The sequence below is a fragment of the Aythya ferina genome (assembly GCF_964211825.1).
Source record: "Aythya ferina genome assembly, chromosome: 6".
In the NCBI taxonomy this organism is placed as follows: Eukaryota; Metazoa; Chordata; class Aves; order Anseriformes; family Anatidae; genus Aythya; species Aythya ferina.
In genome coordinates, this window is record NC_140303.1 from 7,346,633 (window position 1) to 7,362,173 (window position 15,541).

At 35.6% G+C, this 15,541-nt stretch overlaps 1 protein-coding gene across 7 annotated transcripts in view; it reads left to right on the forward strand.

The window, feature by feature from the left end:
- Positions 1 to 15,541, forward strand: part of TFPI (tissue factor pathway inhibitor) — a 189,993-nt gene that overhangs the window by 154,525 nt on the left and 19,927 nt on the right. For all 7 annotated transcript variants that reach the window (XR_014694140.1, XM_084522921.1, XM_084522924.1 and 4 more), the window contains one exon: positions 8,573 to 8,692. Coding sequence is in view for 6 of the 7 variants with exons in the window: in XM_084522921.1 (XP_084379047.1) it covers positions 8,578 to 8,692 (115 nt within the window). In the remaining variant the exon portion in view is untranslated. The remainder of the gene's footprint in view (positions 1 to 8,572; positions 8,693 to 15,541) is intronic.

The window sequence follows — 15,541 nt, forward strand, 5'->3', positions numbered from 1 at the left end:
AAATCCTCTGTTCCTGTGAAAGAGGTAAGTACAGCTGTTCAAAAAGTAACTTAATTTCAGGGTTTGTAAATAACTTGAACTTTGCATCAGGTAGTCTGCTCTACACTGCCATAGGGTTGAGCAAGTTTCTCGCAGGCTACCTCCGCCATGGCATGCCTTCTGTAGGATGCATTCTCAGCCCATTCTCCCAGTTCCCAGCTCTTAGATGATGTGAGGCCCAGACTGAACCACCTGGGAAGAACTCAGGGGAGGAGATGAAGTCAGGTCTGGAGCTGTGTGACAAGAAAAGGTGAGTGGAAGCATGATGGCAGCAGTACCCAGAGCCAGGTGTGAGATGAGTAGAAGGGAATATATCCTGGCACTAAGTTGGGAAAATTAAAAACTGTTTTTAAGCACAGGCAAAAGGAGTCAACAAAGGAAAGTGAAAGGTCAAGAGAGATCCATAGTTATGTGAAAAAAAGGAGGGTATTCTGGTGGTAGCCTTATTAATTAATTGATTGATTTTTCTTTTAAAACATAACAAGGTTTTCTTTTCAGTTAATTTGTAAAATGTGTTTGCAAAGCATCATTTACAACTTTAATGCAAACAGAACCAAAGTGAAAGTTTAAATCTGGAACAGTGATATCAGGCCAAGCAGCTTTTTAGCATAAAAGCTAATGAAGTCCTTTGTTTTTTCTAAATTTTAACTTCCCAATTTTCATTTCACTACCCAATTTTCACTTGGAAATTTAAGATGCTGGATAGTGCAGCAGCAAGTCAACCTTCATGTTGAATGATGAAAGGTAACCAACCAAAATCCCCTTTCATAACAAAAAGGTGATCTGAAGATTTAGAATAATCTGGTGGAGTCCCTGGTCTTAGGACAGATACGGACTATTAGGGAGGTAAATTGAAGGGTGGGAATTTTTATAACTCATGTTTTCAGTTACTAATGTTTGCTAGCTGATGATTCACGTTAGACTACCTACTTTCTGATAAGTTGCCTGGAGACTGCAAGGCTTTGCATTGAAGTCACTTTGAAGGTCAGACTGGTACTGACTCTGGGACTGATACATAGCACAAGTTTCTGAGCCACAGTGTAAATATCCTCTTTTTATATATACATAAAAAGACATGGTGCCCGATGACCTCTTACAGTTCCCCTCATCCAGTTTCTGGGAATACTCTGCCACAAGTCTGTGAGAGGAAGGAAACAGGCAGGTGGAATGTCAAGACTAAATACAGACCCTGACTGTATTTATATGTAGTATATGTATTGTCCTAACTTGAGAGGTTATCATCTCAAATCACGTAAATTGTATATATTTATATAATAAGCTCGGGAGATGCATTAATGATATCCTGCTGAGAGAGCCGTCTGCCTGCTTCATGCAACAGGAAGGGAAGAAGAATTTGTCTTGACAAAGGACACTTTGCCTTGGTAACAGCTATAACAGCTGTGATAGGGGCAGTTTTTACCTTGAGTTGCATTTTATATCTTTGCAAGACACACCAGACACTGTGTAGTAAGCGGATTTTTTATTTTTACAAGGATTGTTTGATATGTTAGTGTAGTACAGCTGCCATGGTGCTTTTTCAGTGTTTCTGCATATGAAATGTTACTTAAATTGAGACCGCATATTGGTTCGGCATAATTTTGAACAAAGAAAACTCTTTGTCAAGCTAATACTCCCAGAGTGGTGGAGAAACAGTCCCTCTCACTGCTGAATTGAAATAAAATGTGTTGCTTTAGTCTTGTTTTTGAAATGAGTCTGCTTTCTGTTGCCAGATCAGCATGTGGCTAAGGAAATAAGTCTTAGCAGGAGTCTAGTTTGGGAAGACTGGGAAGGTGGCTTAGCTCATTGCTGACTGCAATGTGGACAGTGTTCTAAAAAGCAGAAACTAGGAGAAGGAAAATATTAAAATTCAAAAAGACCTTTAGTACCAGTCCACCCAAGACAGTAGCATGTTGGTCAATCTTATTGACATGTTTCTTGAGCTAAGCAAGTGTTTTCTGGGTTAGGATGCAGATGCATCTCAAATATATGTCCTGGCATTCTGTAGATACTCTCTGCAGTATTTACTTTTTTATGAGGTCTATAAGTTTCTTTATTGGCAGTGACAGTTCCTTCTGGTTAAAGGCAGAGGCCCAAGTCCTGTCTAGTTCCTAGTAAGAACAGTTTGCTTGCGTGTGGCCTGGAGTACAAGTTTTGAGTCTTTCTTCTGTTGTAATGCACTTAAATATTTTAAAAACAGCTTCACCTGCTGCCACACTTTGATTCCATATGCCTATTCCTTTATAAACAGATTCAAAAACCTCTGAGGTCTTCTGAGCCTTAGCATTCCACACCCCACCGTCACCTCCCATGCTCTCACAAGGGTGAAGCATTCTAGGTCTGATTTGGATGCATAACTAAATGTAGTACAAGGTTAAAATAAAATAGTATTTAGGCTGACTCCAGGAGTGTATAGGTTCTCAAGAACAGGCAGGGATGGCATTTGGCTGAGTGTCAGCAGTTAGAGAAGTGACATCAAGCTTTTACATCACCAGAGGAGCAGAGAGTTATTTGTGCAAAAGCACAAGGTCCAGGAGAAGGTTGCCACACATGTACATAGCAAGCATGAGTATACAATAATGAATCATGGAAAGATATAGCTGCTTCAAGAAAGTGCAGAGATTTTGCTTTTGCAGTTGCACCAGAATTGCTGTAGGAGCGGTTGGTACAACACTGGGAGTGAGATTGTAGTTCCCACTTCCAATTTTTAATACAGCTTTCTAGGCAGAACCTAACAGTGGAGACCACCTCTCAATGTTTTAGAGGATCATATTTTTTTATAAATTAATTATAACAGCAGTGTATTTTTCTATTACATCTTCAAGGATGATTAAGCAAATACAGAAGTTATAAATATGTAATTATTTTCCACAGGATCTTCCAAAACCGTAGGTCTTCTCCCAGCTGCAACGAGAAGTTTGCTATAGTAGTCTTTTGTAACTGGAGAGAGTACAGTCTCATTCCTGGTGTTCCTTCACTCCCCAGGCAGTTCTCTTTGTCTGCTGTTGTTTTAGGTGTTGTACAGTTGATTTCTTTTCTAGCACATGGCAATGATGGAGTTGATCATAAATTATCCATGCTACATTTAACAATTGGCACATATTTTACAGTGGCATAGAAGCTGTCTTACAAACAATACTCAGTCTTCTGAAGTAAACATGCACAAAAGGATTATTAGTTTGTCTTGGGGGAAAAAAATGTTCCTCTTTATTTTGGTCAGAAAATAATCTGGGAAAAACAGAATTTTCTCTTATTTCTGGTGGTCTCATGAAAAAAAAAAAAAAAAAAGTAGAATTTGTCTTGTTTCTGTAGCACCTTTTTCTACTTTTCGTGATGTGCCTTGGGTAATGCTTGTAGTGTTGGGAAAAATAGATATGTCAAGGATGCATGACTTCAACAGTCAAATATTAGTCATCTGTCCCTTACTTTAGTGAATCAACATGAGTTCCATAAACATTTATCTTGCGTTACCCTTGCCTTGCCTTTTAATTTAAAGGGACACAATTTTAGAATTGATAAATGATATGATAGGATTCATACTTTCTTCATTGTTCTTACTTCTCCAGAGTAAGTGAGCAAACATGATGTTCCAAAAAGCTGTAACACAGCATGTGTAGTAAAATACTTTCAGGCAACTCACTGACTCAGCCAGCTGGGAGACAATTCTACAGGCTGAATCCAATAAATTCTGTCATATACGTCCTAGTAGGTCGTACTTGATACTGTAGGGCAAATATAATACCTGAGAAGTACATTGAGCTAATAAAGGTCTGATTTCATATCAGAGGCACTGTAATGCTGTCTAATTAGACCTTTGTTAATTTCAGGCTGTGCTAATTTAACCTTTTATTCCTCCATTTACTGTATCCTTTTTATCCTTTTTTTTTTTTTTTTTTTTTTCTCCTTCCATTTCCTGGGCTGTCAGTGTGAATGAGTCACTTTTACACTCATTACAATGTCACTTTGTGCCATTTTCTGAAGCTGTTTCTGGCTACTGCGGAAATGCTAGCTTTTATTTTGCCTTTTCCAGTTTGCTGGTTAGAGATAAATACTGTGCTGAAGAAACGCTTGTTTCTAAACATTCTGGTAACTACAGAAATTGCTGCAGAACAGACTAAGTAAACACACAGATAAAAGGTCTGACTCCAATGGCTGTAAATATCTGCTTTTAGCAAAAAATCTAGGGAGCCTCCTGATATTTCTGTGTTTAAGTGGCAGGATTAAAAAGACCTGGTTATAAAAGCAGGTAATAAGGGTCTGGTACTGGGAACTTCTTTGATTGCTTTTGGTCTGCTTTTTCTACCTATATTCCAGCTTTAGGGAAGCTAGTGGCATTACTCACAAGTCAAAGCATTTAATTAAATCAGTGAGTCATTGACAGCTACCACCCATAGACCTTTGATTCCCTTGTCAGGCAACTGAAACGTTTTCTGTTTATTAAAAAAAAAAAAAAAAAAAAAAAAAACCTTATCTAAAAGCTAGTTAGTTTGGGAGCAGCAGAGTGTCAGCTCCTAAGGAAATGTTTTTTAGGAATTTATGAAATTTGCATTAATGACATTTTGACATATAGAAAAGCCACTATAAATGCTCCTTAATGATCCTTTGCTGTCCTAAATTAGAACCGTTTCTGGAGTAAGGGACTATATTTACTCCCAGAGATTTTCAATTTTTTGGGGTCTATATGATCAGACCATTTAACATAAATTATTTATGCTCAAAGCATTTCCAATATTTCCCATAACTTGCAGTGCTTCACACAAGTTCTTTTATACTTTACTGAGATGAATGTCATTGTTAAAGTAATTTGAATTTTATCTTTCATATAAATGCAATAACCCTCCCAATGTATTTAAAAAAAAAAAAAAAGAAAAAAAAAGAAAAAAAAAAAGAAAAAAAAACAATATCATAATAATCAAAAATCAATATCAATTAAATATATCATTTAAAGCTTACAGCCTTAAAATTCTGTTACAGAGCAACAGAACATTAAATAGGAGAACTTGAACTTTTCTAGATGGCTGGGTTTTTTTAATTGAAAAAGCACAGCCAAGTTTACTTTGATCTTGGATTTTACTCTTCCTTAAGGAATTAAAGGATTTAAGGATTTAATCATTTCAGTAGTAACACCTCCTTCATCCCATTTCTACCCATACCTGATACTGTGCTCTGGGAATGCACAACCCTGTGGCTAGCCAGAAAAGAGGCAATTATGTTTGGTCAGTAGACTTTGCAATAAAGTAGATATACAGTTAGTCTAAATTTTTTGTCTTGTGAAATTGGCCGAGCATCAATGAGTCTGACTTTCCACAACATCCTCTTTTCAGGGAATACAGCTGTTAAGTTGAAGAACAGAAATACTGTACCCCAGTCAGATTTTTGATCTCTGTACAAATGCAGTCATTTATCCTTGTAATCGCACAGTAGCAATTACACATGGTAGCTGAACAAAAATTTATTTTAAAGTGAAAAAAAAAAGTACGAAATTTTATTTTAAAGACTCATTTTCAAATGAAACATTTATTGTGGATTTCCATTTCTTGATGATTTTCTTATATTTTCCTTCTAACTGGGAACAAAATTTTGGGAATATAGGATGACAATAAAAATGAATTTACTAAATTTTGCAGTCTAAAGTCTATACAGTGCAGAATGCTGGAAGAAGGAACCGAGGCTGAAACCTGAATGATCTACAAGTAAATGAAAGTAAATCTCCCTGAATAAGTGGAAATGTTGCCATCATGTTTGAAAAAACTCAGATACAGAGAATGAGAAATTCAGAAAATGAGATCCACGGGGCAAACTTGGAATTAATCCATGGGCAATTGAGGCTGTGGGTAATTTCCAAATCCCTTTATGAAGGGTCAAAACCATGTCAAATATTACCAATTAAGGCTTGTAAGGAAAAGAAAGTGCTTAGAAAATTCCCCTTTCCCATGTCATTTTAAAAACTAAAATTGAAAGTCTGTTCTGTAATTTTTCATTCCTATGAACTCAGAGTAGTCATGCAAAGCATTTCAGACTCTTCAGTTTCTTTTATAACTACCTGAGTATCAAATCTGAATAGCTGATGGTTATTTCAGCTTTTATCCACCTTTAAATAATATCAAACTATCACCACCTTTATTTACATTATAATGCTGAGTACTTATACAGCTCTTTAAAAATTTTCCTTAATATTTCTCCCCATACGGTTGTTTCTTAGTTGTGGATTTATATTAGTTTTGTTAGTGTCAAACTAATACCATAACTCAGATGTCTCACAAATTATAAAGAGAATCTTAGACAACTTCACATTACCTTGTAAGGAGCTTTTTTTGTTTCTCTTTAAAGCATGGCTGTACTTCTTATCAAATAGTGAATAAAAAGGTTTGCTCTAATTTATCTAAACTTGTGATAAAAAATAAATAAAAATCTTCTAAGACCTTGTACTACAAAACTTTGCATGGATGAAAATTTAGTGTTAGGCCAAATGTATCACAAGAGGTGTTGTTTCTGGAAATCATACTGGCCTGTGGAAACTAAAAAGGAATACTCTCAAATCTGTTGACTTTGTGCAGAAATACAGTCAATAAAACTCCTTTTTTCAGATGCTCTGTTGGTCTATTTTGGATTTATGATATCATCTTATGTAGTATTATTTCAATATGTTAAAAATTTTGATTACGTATGTGGCTTATTTCTAGTGTCTGAAGTCTCAAACATTATTTTTGCAAGGCAGTATACAAACAGATGCATCTCTGTGGACATTCAGGCATTTAATTCCAGCACGCACACAGAATCTTATCAATCTTCCTGAAAACATGACAGTAATGTGAAGGTTGGCTGTTGCCCTTGGTCTTGAACAGTTACTTTTGCTCTAACTGTTGGAGAGGGAGTCTCTGCTGTTTGGCTTACTGAAAAACTGAAAATTATCAGAAAAATAATAAAATACTGAGAATAACTTAAAAAGATAACTTGTTAATGCTAATGTTAGGCCCAGCGCTCAAAAGTATTGAGTGGATAGCAGTGAGCATTTCAGTAAAGACTCTTCTTCTAACAGTGTATTATTTTTTAAAGCCCATTGGTGAGATAACATCAGAACAACTGTTTGGGTGCATTAGAAAAAGGAAATAATTAATGCACATAATTATCACACCTAAATAAGAGACTTATAGACAGAATGACAAAGTAGTAAGACAGATAGCCAGATGGGGTACACAAGGTAGTGCAGACAGTAGCATTAATGAATGTGATTAAATCTTGTCTGACACGTCAGAATGAACTGTTGAGTCCATAGCATAGTGCTATGTTTTCTTTCTTGTCTTTTAGCAATGCTGTAGGGAACACACATTTTTTTATTTATTTTTTTTCCTACAGCTACTGTAAGTTAGGAAAACACTGTAGGAAAAAATTGAAACAGGAGGAAAAAACCGAAACTTTCTCAAATCAGAAGTGAAAATTCTGGCTCTGGTTTGATGTTGAAGATACAACTCTTACTATAACTCTTACTATACAACTATATCTAAAGTCAGGTGGCAGGCTCTTCCCGCAGACCCTCCTGCCCTCAATGTTTTAGCACCTCTGCATCACCTATCTTCATAGACAAGTAGACAAAACAATAAAGATAAAACAGTGCCTGAAGGCAAGGAACTTCCTAGTCCTTTAGATTTTTATGAAATTGATGTTAATTAGCTTAGCCAAAGTTTGGTATCATACTTTAAGAAAAGGGGACATCTGTCAGTAGCTAAAGGAGATATTGAGCCTATTTTCTGGTTAGAATTCAGGATTTCCTAGTGAACTTTTAATTAGTTTGAAAACATGTATTTCTTCATAATTAAAGCAAAAGTTTTCCTAAGGTGCTCTCCAATATATGCGTGCACAACCTTATTTTCAGCATAACTTGAACATGCTGGCTTCTGTAGAATAATTTTCTTTGTGTGAATAACTATGGCTGCACTGATCCCATGTGGAAAAGAATAGCTCTGCACTTATTAACCGAGGAATTCAATATTAAGGGGATCTGCAAGACACAAAATACTATTTAATACTATTAAAGCCCATGTTGCAAAAAAAGTTCACTGGCTACAGTGAACTGCAGCTTCCAGGAACTTGATAGCTATAAATTGATGAAATATTTGTTAAAAATATAATATTGTGCTTTTGGCAATGAATCCATGGTCTGCAGATGAGAAAAACTTATTTTGAAGAACTAGAAATAAGGACATTAAAAATGTATTTAGAAGTACAAAGTATTATATTGTATATCATTATGTATTCTGGGAGGTGATTTAAAACTGTGGCTTTAAATAAAAATAATGTCAATGTCTCTAGTATGTACTGGAGATGGGATGGGAGACTTGAAATCAGCTGAAAGCAACTAAAAATCTTGTTGTGTTCTTCATTGTGCTTATAATATAATTATACTAAAGTATCTTACATTATTTCCAAAGCTCTCTCTTTATCTACCCATAAATCTATGTTCTACCCTGCTAAAGACTTTTGCAGAGCACTCAAGAAATTTGATTGAAGTGTATATTGTCATTTATATGTTATTCAGGAAAGATGAAAGGAAGAAAGAGGGGATCGTTCTTACCTTTAGCCTTTTTCATGCTGTTTGTCTGTATTGCTGGACATGCGACTGATGACTCAGACGATGGCGAAGAAGGGGATGCTCTTGGTAAGAGTTCACAGAAACAACACAAAAAAATCGCATAACAAAATCACAATGTTATATGCACTCTATATGTACTTCTTCTGTACTTGATTTTTTTTTCAGGGAAATTTGGAAGTGGAACTAAGCATGCAACAGTGTTGAAACTAGACTGGGTTCTTAACGAACCAGAGGATGCTCAGAATTTTGCATCTAGCTCTAGCAAAATTGTTCACTTTCTATAATGGCTTCTGCTTTGCATGCTTTCTGAAAGTTTTAATCTTAATCAAAGTATTAGATACCAAGATTATTCCCTTTAAGCTCTGCTTTAGTACCTCTGGAAAAGTTCAATGCTGAGGGAAAAGAGAATGCAGGTGGTAAACTTTGGCTTTGTCTTCCTGTGCAAATTGAGTAGAAACATGATGAATAGCACTGTAAGCTGATGTTACTCTCTCCTGTGCACAGCTCTCTTCAGCCACAGTTAATTTGCAAAGTTTACAAAATTTTGGATAGCCCTAATTGTTTTCCTTGGCCTTAGAGATGCTTTCTGTATGGAAAAAAACATCTCTACCAAGTGATTTGGTATTGACGGATAAATAAAAACTTGGCAGTCAGAGATTTTTGTTGAAAAAAATATCAGAAGTGTGACTTAGGACTGGAGAGGTTCTTGGATTCTCTTAGCATTGTAAGGCTGTTGTTCATTGTACCTTCAATTAATTGAAATTCACTAAGTTGGGTCAAATTTCTGTACTGGATATCATTGTGCATAGTATTTTAATTTCGTCACAAGCAATCATGAGAAAACAGATGAGGGAAAAATGTGCTTGTTGTACCATATTTAAATGGGCTTCTTTCCTTTTAGAAAATGACTTGAAAAGGTTACCTCTTTCTTACGCTGTAGAGAGAAATGTAGTGGATACCTCTCATATTTGACATGTCTAATTTTGAAGACCATCTAGGAATACAGCTAAGGGTGACTTTTTGTTGCTGTTGCTGGTACTCATATAAATGCCTATGGCTTGTCAAATTTCCATCCACATTATTTCTTCCTATAAGTCCTTTGCAGCAGCCTTGAGACAAAATATTAATTCTATACAGCCATGGCTGTACTACAAAATAAGCCAGCACTTTAGGACCATATCACAATTAGTCACCACAACTTAAAATATTAGACATTCCACATTAAGTGTATGCTTATCATGCCAATGTCGTCAGATTGTTTCATGCAGAAAAAAATTGTTTCTATTTACCCTTGAGGTACCTAACTACCCTTCTTGTTTGAAGGCAAACTTGTATTTGTCTTTACTCTCCCCCACAACTCTGTTTTATAAAGTCCTCAGCCTGAACTCGCAGTTCATGAAGGCCAAATTGTCTTGTTGGTTATAATAATACACTTCTTCAACAGAACAAGAAATATTCAGGATTAGTCTTTTTTTTCTTTTTTTTTTTTTTTCTTTTTTTTCTTTTTTTTTTGTGGCCCTGTGTACTTATTTGTTTTTTAAATATAAAAGACAACAGGAAAAGCACGCCAAGGAAATTAAATAGTCTCTTTTTATCCAGCAGTATTTTATCACCAATTATTTAACAATTGTCATTTAAAATTATACAGCCAGTAAATGATTTAGAATGAGGGACAGTTATTAACTTATGAACTAGTATTCCACAGTAAAAAATGGTCAAATGTGATGATTAGAAACTAAACCAGGGCCCTGTTGTTGTTATGGCTAGTGAAGACTCAGTTGTGGTATTTACAAGAAATTATTTTTGCTGTAATCTGATTATGTTTTTATAAAATGATTATGTAGTTGCTATTTAAAATTATTCTTGTGATTCCTTACATATTAAATTCTGGCTTCACTGAATTTAACAACAGAAATTTTGTAGGCTGCAATTTCACTAATGGCATGTATTTTCTGATGGTAGGTGGTTATAAAACATTGACATACTTCACCCCAGCAATTCAATTCCAGGTATTGAAGGATAAAATAAGTTGTATGCATCCATTGCTTGCAATATGGTACTCTTGGATCACATTTGATACATCTCTGAATGAATCTGGGCTTTTTGATTTTTGTGTGTGTGTGTGTGTGTCTGTTTTGTTCGTGTGTTTGTTTTGTTTTGTCTATTAGTATTTAAGCTGCAGTAGTAATTAAAGTTGAAAGTCAAGTCCAGCAGGTTAAAATGGATTCTCAGTGTGTTCTTTTCCAGCAAAAATGCTGTCATTTTTCCATGAGTAAATTAGATTTATAAAAAAAGTAAATGATATAAAAATAACCAGTCCATGTATATTGTTCCATAATACCTTATGTGTTTGGGAGCACTCTAGTTGATGTTCCAAAGCCTGAAGAAAATAACTTACTGGTTGAATGTGCTTTTTATTCTAATGTGAAAGTTTATCAAGAATAAATGTGACTGCTTTAAGGTAGGAAACACATGGGTAGGAAAAGCAGTGAAGTGTGTGTGGGTGGGAAGCTGTCAAACTGGCAAAGATGGAGAAAGAAGAAACAGTTATTCATTAGCGACAAGGTGCTTAGTATTGATATCACTTATCAAAGAGAGACATTTACAAGAAAGCTTGGAACGATGACAGCATATCTTTGTAATTAAGGATAACCGCAGGAATGTATATGAGTGAGGACCTGTAACCTAAGAAACAAAACAGAATGTATTCTACTTAAAAACTGAGAAATTCTTATTTCAGCTTAACATAATATAGACCAAACTTTGTTTTTTGTTTTTTTTTGTTTTTTTTCCCAGTTAACTTACATAGTTCTGTTCTGACAAGTAAGTACACAGAAATGCTGTTGTCTTTCATATTTATTGTGCCATAGATATAACAGGAAAATTATTTCACAGGCTAATTAAAAGGATACATTTTTAACCACCAGTTTTGCAAATCGAGGTAGCAAGAGTCTAAGTCAAGTTAGATTCTTTGAGTATGTCTGCAGCTGGGGAAAATGGTATTGTTTTTACTTTTACTAGTGTGAAACTATTAGAGAAAATATTCACCACTTCTGGTTTGTAATATTGCATTGCTTACTAGTAAGGTACTAACAGGGCTTTACACAGGTATTATAAGCTCCATGTGCTCAGGGCTACAGTATGACTAACTGCAGGTTATTAGAGTTTTCACAGTGAAAGTACTACTTGTAAGTTGATAGTAACTATTCAAACAACAGTCTTGTCCTAAATTGCAAAAATTGCTGCGTGAAGGACAATAAGTGGCTGTGTTGTGTAGGAACTGTATTGGCCAGTATCCTGGATCTTGACAGTTGCCAAAAGTAGGAAGACTGTAGGAATGGAGCACGAATCATAGAACCATAGAATGTTCCAAGTTGGAAGGGACCCACAAGGACCATTAGGTACAATTCCTGGCTTGACACAGGACCACCCAAAAATCAAACCCTATGTCTGAGAGTGTTGTCCAAACACTTCTTGACCTCTGGCAGCTCGATGTTGTTACCACTGCCCTGGGGAGCCTGTTGTACATCGCCCTCTTGGTGAAGAACCTTTTCCTGATACTCACCCAACCTTAGCCTCCTGTGATGCAGTTCCATGCCATTCCCTTGGGTCATAGCACTGTCACCAGAGAGAGGAGCAACTCCCCCTGCTACCTAAGATTGTAGTGACATAGAATACCTGTGCTAAACTCATGGTCAGTGTGAGCCATTTTGTTGATACTACTTTGCACTTACAACAAAGCATGGAGTTCAAAGGTTGTTAGCATAGGAATAGGCACTTAGTGCCTTTAATCATGACAAGCTACCACATAGTTGATCAAACAAAGGTTTGAAATGAAAATTTTTGAGGAAAAGTAGGGAGAAAATGTTTTGCTTTATTTTATTTTTGGTGTGGCAAGTAAGAACTTTTTTGTAACAGTCTGTATCAGCTGTAATTCTTTTTTCAATGTTTTTCGAGCAAAACACTCTCCATGTTCTTGATTTAGGGTAGTAAATTTATATAATTCTACAGATTTTCTAAAAGTTTATTTGGACCGGGTGCTTAAATGGAGTGCCTAATAAGCATCCAAAAGGATCCAATGGAGAGACTTAAACTCATTTTTCTTTTAAAATGATGACTGCAACTTGCTATATTTAGAAGAATAAATGCATTTGTAAATATAAGGTGGAAAATAACTGTTTAAGCACTTGTATAATGAGATTGTATTTGCTGAAAAGTAAGTAGAAGTTGCAGAGCATTACAGACATAGTATAATGTTGTAAGCAAGGCTAGTAATATCACTAATGCCTCTGGTATTATGGTGTTCCTCTCTGGGCCATACACTTTAAAAGTAATCCAAACCAATAGGAAAGGATCCAAAGGAAAGTTGCAAGAGGGTTAGAAAGCAAGACCAATAAAAAGAGATTGAAGAAGGAATTTTATTTATTATAGAGATAATTAAGAGGATAGAAGAGTCATCCAATAATAATAATAAAAATAAAAAATAAAGGAAAGTTGGATGTCTTGAAATTATTCTTCCTACACACTGAAGGGAAGTACAAAATTATTTAATATGTAATAAAGACTATTTGGGCTGTATATTATGAAAAATACTTGTATTGCAAGCAGGGTAGTAAAATATCGGAACTGGCTCCTTCAGGTTACTGGGAATTTTACTTCACTGGAGTTTTTTAAGAATGATTTGGCCATCTATCAGGAAAGGTCTCAAGGTATTTATCCCATAGATATATGCCAAAAGTTGACCGAGCAACACTGTTAAAACTGCTTTCTGTTTACATTGTTAGTTATTCACTGACATTTCTGATAGACAGTTTCTCTAAACGTCATATCCTGTGTTCTTCACACAAGGCCTAAAACGTAGTAGGAACAATCTCTTTTAGAACTGAATAGGAGAGGAGGAGGCCATACAACAGGAATTAGCTTACTCAAGGCATATTCCACATGTGAAACTGGTGCAGACATATTTGTATCTATACAGACCTACTGGCCAAACACTCATGCTTGCCTTCTCAACTGCTGCTTTAATCTGAGAAGGAAAGCTAATTTTATACCGTCTGTGGTGAGCTAAGTGTTCCCAGGTGTAAAGTAATGGGGGAAGAACTCTCTCTGTTCCCAGACGCAGGAATGATTCAGTTCCCATGAATCCCTTTGAGACATCTTTCCTCAGAGTCACTTGGTTATTGTTCAAAGGGAGAGGACTTGGCTCTCTGGTGCTTCACAGGGTACGTATTTTAGTCAAAGTATGGTAATTTACCAGCATGCCTAAGAAAAGAAATGTCTCTGCCACTTCATAGATTGCCAAAAAGTGAGACACAAATAGTTGTTATGTTTGCAGTAAATGTCACTGTCAGTACATCTGACAGTGGTAACAATGTGACTAACTACAGAGGAAAGGTCTGAGGAGGTAAGCAAAACAAAGATTTAGTTTTGTGGGTTTGGTGGGAAACAAGCAGCGGTTGAGACCAAAAAGTTTCTAAGATTAGTATACTAAGCCAGTTGTTCTTCATTGTGTAGTTTTGCAACTATGCTTAGGCACCATTTCTGTTTTGATAGCCCACAACATTGGTGTGGCATACTGCAGTGAGCAAAATGATCTGCCATAACCCCATGTTTGTAATTCTAGTAGTTAAGAAACCTAGTAAGTTTTCACAACCTCTTTGAGACTGAACTGGGTCATTGACACAGGTCACTTATGAGGTCTCCTTACTTGTGTGCCAAGAAAGTAAAATGTTTATAAACCAGCTGTTAACTCTCACCCACCCCCATTTAAGCTGGATTGATTTCTGTGCAGCTAAATGCTTGATTTTAGCCTTTCAGGAGTTATTCCAAATGTTACTGAAACCTTTGATGCTTTCAAGGCATTTTTTCCCCCTATTACTCAGTGAGGGAATTCCAAAGTCTTTTTTTTTTTTTTTTTTTTTTTTTTGCAATGTAGTGTTCTCTCAACTTTTCTAGTTGAGCCTTTTCAAGTTTCTTCCAAAGGATTTCCAAACCTGTTGGACAACTTTGGACCTTTGAGGCACAACTTGGAATCTTGTATGGTGTCTAAATCCTGATTCTTCATGGGCTTAAGAAGACCCAAATAAGGAAATTGGCAAGAAACAAAGTTCAGAAATCTTTGGCAAGCTGAGCTCCATAGGAATTTTAGTGAAACTCATATCTCTTTGAAATTTGTTGTTTAATTCATCCACAGTATCTATTAGGCAATCTTTAATGGTATTTTCAAATCTGTTTTTCTAACTTCAGAATTTGTAAATATCCTTTCTCTAATAAGGTAGACAGACAATTTTAGGGACTGAATATTTGGTATGCATTTTGAAATTAAACATCTCAATCTGTATTTTAACACCAAAATGACCGTGTTAAGAATGGAAGATCTAATTATCTGATGCATTTTTTGTGTTGATAGTACTTGTGTAATAAAACTTATTTTTTCAAGGATTTACATGATATGGGATAAAAGATTTTAGCAGTGAATTTTATTTCTTTGTTGTATATATAAGTTATCAATGTCTCAAATGGAATAAAAAGTAAACTTGCATTTGCCTCAGTGTTTATGAGGGTTTACTTCAGCTGTGTATTTCAGTTAATTTTATAATAAGATAAATATTATATGTTAAACTAATAGCCACAGAGTGGGTAGGTAGTAATGTCAATTTCCTTATCACCAGGTCATAAAGCAGGATTTTTGTGGATTCTGTTAATTAAAACTGGAAATTTACTATAGTTAGCACAAGAAAGCTATATAATGATCATGTATATGCTTGTCCTCATCTTTTTTTCCTCCTTCCTGAGCCACTGCAGATAGCACTGATAGTTACTTTTGAATACACATATTAAGAGACATCAGTGTTCTGATTAGTTGTGGGAGAATAAGGTCAAGATTTCAGCTCTGTTCTTCCAACTGCAACTGCA